Here is a 6154-nt window from a genome sequence, read left to right as displayed (position 1 = left end):
TAAAAAGCCTCATGTCTTCGGCAGGATGCTCAGTCAAACCCCTCCCCAGTGAGGGTTTGTTATTTGAACTCCCATCTGAAGACCTATTTAAATTTTGATATAGAAGTTTGCTGTATTAAAAGTTAAATCAACTCATCCAGGGTGGACAGACAGTGTCCAAGACAACTGAGATCTTCTAGTTGAAGATGCCATAAAATAATTCAAAACAATACATGGAAAACCATGTCTCAAAACAGGTACTCATTTTCCAATCATAATTATTTCAGTCTCTTCCATATAATTACTTCTGCCAATAGTTTTCTTAAAGTATCAAAGAGATTCTCTTTCCAACAGTTAATGAAGGCAAATCTACTCCAAGTCAGCTCTTTTATTAAGCAGACACTATGATTCTATCTTCTTGTTGTCTAGAAACCCATCAGATTTATGTTCCAACATAGAAGTGCTTTCTTTCCTTGTCATGGTAGCAAAAAGCATATCCATCATCCCCAAGGTTTCTAGTAGTTCTCTTTGGTAATCAATTTCTTTTTCTACAAGTCCCTGAAGTAACAAAAACTTTTTATCAACTACAGGTGACTGACCAATCACAGGAAGATATATATCAATAATTATTTCAGCAGCATTTATCAACACAGGGGCAAATCTGGGCTGAGAGAGATTCCTTATTAAAAAATTAAGAACATGGCTGATTTCCTTTTCATCCCGACCAGCAAGAGCATTTGCAAGTACCCCTCTTCGATTTAGCTCCTTTATAATGGAAACTGTCACCTCAGGTGTCTTCATTGTACATTCAGGCTCAAGGACTCTGTCGAGTGCCTTAGAGATCCTAAAATTTTTCAGATCCCTGTCATACAATTCTAGGTATTTCTTTGATGGCCTGTTGATCATAATGTCATCCCGTTGCTTTGTGTAATTTTTTCCTTTAATAAAGGTTCGATATGCAGGCCTTCGTCTCCTGGGGAAAGGATCCTTCTTTGCTTCAGATTTGCGATGTTTAACATTCAATATTCCATTTGTCATTCCTACCACTATTGTCTCATCTTCATGTGCAAGTGCAAGACTCAAAATTGAAGCTGCATAATCAAAACTGTGGACTACTTTGTAGGAAGTTGTGCTATATACTTTTACCTTCCTATCCAGTGAACCAGAGAGTAACCTCTGTCCGGAGCTGCTCAGACATACACATGTCACAGTTTTGTGATGATTTTTCAAAGCCACTAGCAACTGTCCTCCTTTTAACATATCCCAGACTTTAACATAACGACCTCCTGCTGATACCAGAAGACCTCCAGAGGGAAAGAGTAAGACACTCTCTACTGGCTGTCCATGCTCAACAGAAACAACACTTTTATTTGTTCGTGCATCAAACATCTTCACAGTATGATCATACGACCCTGTTACAAAGAGATCAGAGTTCAGTTTGCTGGCACATCCACACCTCACATAATCAGAATGCTCTTTGAACATCAGTATTTCTCTAGAGTTTGGAATATCCCATAATTTAACTGTATAATCATCAGCCCCAGAGACCACATGGTATTTGTCAGCCGTAAAATCTACTGTATGAACTGCTCTGAAAGATTTTGTGTGGCCTTCAAACTGTCTGAGTGGAGCCCTCCCAGTTATATCAAAAAGCCGAACTCCGCCATCTTCACTGCCAGCCACAAGCAGTCTACCATCCTGTCGAAAAGTAGCACAGTATGCTGTGTCCTTAAATCGGGAGAAAGTTTTTATAGGTTCTTGGGAGTATCGGCCATAAATGTGAATCCTTGATGAAGCTGTGACAGCATAATTATATGGAGGCTGCAGAGAAAAGTCTACTTTTGACACTGCACCAAACTCCTTAATTTGAACAGGGGTCTTATAGTTGTTCCAGTACAGTGTATCTTGGGTAATTTTTTCACCAAGTATAGGATATGTTTGAATAACTACAGGCTTATAACCAGCCATGATTTCATATAATTGCACTGTTGTCCAAGGGTCAATAGTTTGGAATTGATATTAGAAATAATTATAGTGACTTTGGCCTTAAGTCTCCACCGGGCCGCGAGAGTCTGCGGAGGCACCCCAGCTCCAAGGAAAGCTTCTCGGACTCAGCCAGCTCCCTTCCCTGGATCTCTCTGGCTCACTTGCGGAAAATCACGCGGGATACCCTAGGAGCTGCCATGACACACCGCGTACGGAACTCTCCTTTGTTCTTTAACTGCAGAGTCAGTCTGAGCTAGTTTGGTAACAAGTTATGAGGCTATTTTAGGAACCTCCACCCCCGAGTCTCCACCTTGCAAGGACAGTGGGCGGATAAACGGGAGGACCGGCCACCGATTACAGCTTGGCTTCTTCACCCTCTACCATTCGCCTGAGCTGCCCCCACCCTGTGTGAAAGCTAAACTTAATCGAATTCTCATAGTGCCAGGGCTCTGCAAATGACATTTCTCTTTTGCCAGCTGGATCTTTTTTCTGGTTCTGTGAGAAGAGGGAGACTTAAAGGCTGGAGGAGGGAGAAGGAACTTGCTCCTGCCTCTTTGCATCCTGTCCCTTTAAGTACTTCCCAGGCAAAGCAATGCTCCCCCAATTCCTCCACCCTGGCAGCAGCAAGTCGTTCCAGTCTCCAGCTCCTTCAGCACCTGCAGAATCTGCCATGTCACCACCAATCAGGGGTATCCCCTTCTTGGAGGTCCAAGCCCAGCTCCAAGGGCTCCTCCTCTCAGCTTGCAGATTTTGATAACTGCATGTGCTTCCCATTGTTCCCCCACTCCCGGAGCAGTAGCTACGTCCTTCAGTCATTACATCTGGGCCATCTCGTTCACCTTTGACTTTCCCATCCTGTTCATCCAATTCTCCACATTAAAAACATTAAATTCTCTCTGTTGAAATGCCTACTCTGGTTTCTGTCTTCCTGGTTGAGGCCAGGGACCATTCCGCTGTTAAGAAATGGCATGGACAGCTCAAATCCACATTGAGTTACTGAGTATCTACTATGTGTCTGGGATTATGCCAGCTCCTGGAGGCCCGGAGATGAAAGAGAAACAGAATGAGCCAGGAGTGTCCACAGTACCTTCAGGCAGAGTAGAACCCCCTCTCTCCCATCCTTCTGCCTAGTGCAGGAGGCTTTTAAAGGGGAACAATTGAAGCTAAAGGTCCATGTTGCTCTCTGCACTTTGCAGTGTTTCTCAATGGGGGTTCTATTGGCATATTAGGTAGTATAATTCTTTATTGTGCAAGACTAACTTTGCAAGAAGTTTTGTATTTTGGCCCCCTCCACTAGATGCTAGCACCCCTCCTCCAGTCATTTTGTCAGCACCAAATGCCCCTGACACTTTACAAATGCCTTTTTGGTGGTATCTGTCATCCCTGACCACTATAAGTCCCAATGAGGAGAAAGCCCCAGGGGAAGAAGAATTTACTAATGATTTCTGGCATTATCAGCCCCAGCAGAGAACCCTTTAATAAATGTAGAAGATGGTGTAGTTCTGCATGACATCTGCAAATTAACCAAGACAGCCAGCAGAACGCAATCCAGCAGAGGGCATGGCAGGGCATGGTAAGGTGGTAGATAGACGAAGGAGGCAGCCGGGAACCTAATTAGCTAGGGCTGCTCATATCCGAGCCGCTCTGCTGCTGCTGCCTCCCGACTCATGACATGTTGAAAATGAAAATCATTAGGAAGCACTCAAACACAGTTCCTTGCTAGAAATGGTCCCAAGTAGGCTTAATTGGAAGAAGAGCGATGGGGAGGAGACGAAGCATAGAAGACAGGACAGAGATGGTAGGTGGCACTTGACTTTGGTGGTTTCCCACACACATATCACCTTCAAGTTGGGATGTTTTATAAGGAATTGAGGTTTTTTCCCACTTCGCAATAAGGTAGGTTGGCACACTCAAGATTGTGTAATTAGTTATGAAATGTGGTGAAAATAACTTGTGTCATTAACTACAGTTCAAAAAACACCGAAGTCCAACAATGGTTTACTCCCTTCTCCCCTCTGCCATTCTTTAGTCCTTTTTTTAAAAAAATTAAAATAGATTCAAACTGTCTCTCTAATAATATTCTCTGGCACTTACATTCTAACATCCTATCTTACATGGGAAAGAGAAAACACAGGTTTCCAGGTATGGCTTATAACCCCAATAGATCTCATCTTCCCAACCCAATTATGAATGTTGTTTGTACTTTACTTCCTACCCCAACCCAAAGAAAAAAGTTTTTGCTTTTGAGGTCAGCATAGCATAGTAGTTATGATAATGGACTCTGGAATCAGAACTGAGTCCTAATCCTTCCTTAGACCTCAAGCAAACCATCGAACCACTGTGGAGCCCCAGTTTTCCTCCCCACTGGATAAAGCCATTGGCATTTCAGCATCTGGACCCTGGATGCTGCTGAGAAATGGAGTCCCTAATCCAATGCTGCCAACCTCACCGGGTAGTTGTGGGGATCTAGGAAGATAGAAGATATGAAGATTCTTTGTAATATTAAATCATCAAATGCATAGACACTCTTAGGGCCTTGGTTAGTTGCAAATGGCCTATGCATTCCATTGACAATCTATGGCTACCTCTCTGCTCTGGGAGATGTGGCCAGAGTGGGTGAGTAGCAGACCCTCTTGATTGCCCACCCAAAAACCATTCACCCCTTCCTTCTTCCCAACAGAACACCAATTTATTCACTCTAAGAACAGTCAAGTGTTTGAGGTGGGGCTTTATCCTTCTCAGCCCCAAGGAAGGGGGTGAATCTTGACAGGTTGAAACCAATCATAGAGGAGGAGGGGCAAGTTGGTGGCACAGGGAGGTGTGGAATTTCATTCATCCTCTAGGGCAGCTAGTAAATAGCCAGGAACTGTCTGGAACAACTGTTTGGGGGACTTCCGTAACTGGACACACATCATACACCAGTCTTGAATGGGTGGAAGGGCTGAGATCACAGTGCAGAACTGTAAGTAAAGTCTCCCAATCTGTGGAGGCTGGTGTCCCTCCCCCAGTAGCATAGCAGGTTTGGAATCACTTCCCTGTGGGAAAAAGAAGCAGTCTACTAGGAGCAAGGGGAGGAGCTCAACCAAGCCCCAACTGTGGATTTAATTAACAAATTTGGACTGCTGAATACAAACTCCAAGCACAGAGAAAGTATGAAAGGAACCCAGAGTTCTCTCTGCAGCAAAGAGGAAGTGGGGCTAATGGGAAAGTAAAAAATAAAAAAAAAAACCAGAGGCATTTGGAGTTGGCTGGGTGCAAAATACTAGAAAATGGTTGTGCCCCAAGAAAAGGAGCACATAAATCTGTGTACCAGTTTCGGCTCTTGACTGGCGAACCAGGGGACTGAGGACCAGTACTGAAAAAGATTTTATTTTTTTAACTTTATAGCATAAAGAAAGCAGCAGGCTTTTCCAGTTGTCAGCACTACCCCAGGCAAGGGTGGAGTTAAATATCCTGAAAGACAAAGTAACTAGTCAGGTGAAGGAGATAATTCCCTGAAGGGCATATCTTCCCCCCAGAAAGGGGTGGTGGGGGTGGTGGCAGGGCCAAGAACAAGTAGCGGCTCTTATTCAGAGAATTCAGGCCCCAGGGGCTGGAAAACAAAAATGGTTTAAGCCTGCCCTCTGCTTCAGCCTCTGTCTCAGTCATGCCCCTGGCAGGTATAGTGTCTGCTGAGAATTAAAGGCACTGTACCACTTTACACTGGTTTGGGAGCTGTGGGCTAACAAGCTGCTGGGCAGGACAGTAAAAGCACAGAATCAAGAGGCTTCACAGGAAAGACTGACATCCCATTGGATCTCATCCCCAGGGAACCTTGATACTGATTACACCCTCTTCCTGAGACCTGGACCTGTCTTATCTGGGGAAATCTGATTGGGGTCTATCCTATCTGCGGATACCCTCCTCAAAAAATCTTCCATACAGGTAGGGCAAGAACCAGAAAAAAAATTGTGATCAGTTTAAAAGAAGCTATACTAGAGGTCTAGAATAAGCTGAACTGAATGTCAAAGAACAGATAGAGACCAAAGCCAGACAACAAGAAAAACCTAAGTAAAAGAAAGAGAATGACCTCCAAAGTAAACAAAATACAGAAATCAGATGCCTAGACACCAGGAAAAAAATGACAAGTCATACCAGGAAGCACAAAGATATGTCTAAGTCAAAAGAACAAACCAACACTCCAAATGAG

The 6154-nt window shown here is 43.9% G+C and overlaps 1 protein-coding gene across 1 annotated transcript; it reads right to left on the bottom strand.

The window, feature by feature from the left end:
• Window positions 1–300: 300 nt before the first annotated feature.
• Window positions 301–2177, bottom strand: LOC119519369 (U3 small nucleolar RNA-associated protein 15 homolog). The gene has a single exon (XM_037816951.1). It carries the CDS (start codon window positions 1945–1947, stop codon window positions 382–384), a length of 1566 nt encoding a protein of 521 aa, XP_037672879.1. The 5' UTR covers window positions 1948–2177; the 3' UTR covers window positions 301–381.
• Window positions 2178–6154: the final 3977 nt, after the last annotated feature.

This window comes from Choloepus didactylus, chromosome 23 (assembly GCF_015220235.1).
Source record: "Choloepus didactylus isolate mChoDid1 chromosome 23, mChoDid1.pri, whole genome shotgun sequence".
NCBI lineage: Eukaryota > Metazoa > Chordata > Mammalia > Pilosa > Megalonychidae > Choloepus > Choloepus didactylus.
The sequence above is the reverse complement of the archived record's forward strand: the minus strand, read 5'-3'. Positions and strand labels throughout refer to the sequence as shown.

Excerpts from the sequence above, each read along its gene's own strand:
- LOC119519369 (XM_037816951.1), bottom strand. The coding sequence starts at position 1,947 with ATGGCTGGTTATAAGCCTGTAGTTATTCAAACATATCCTATACTTGGT.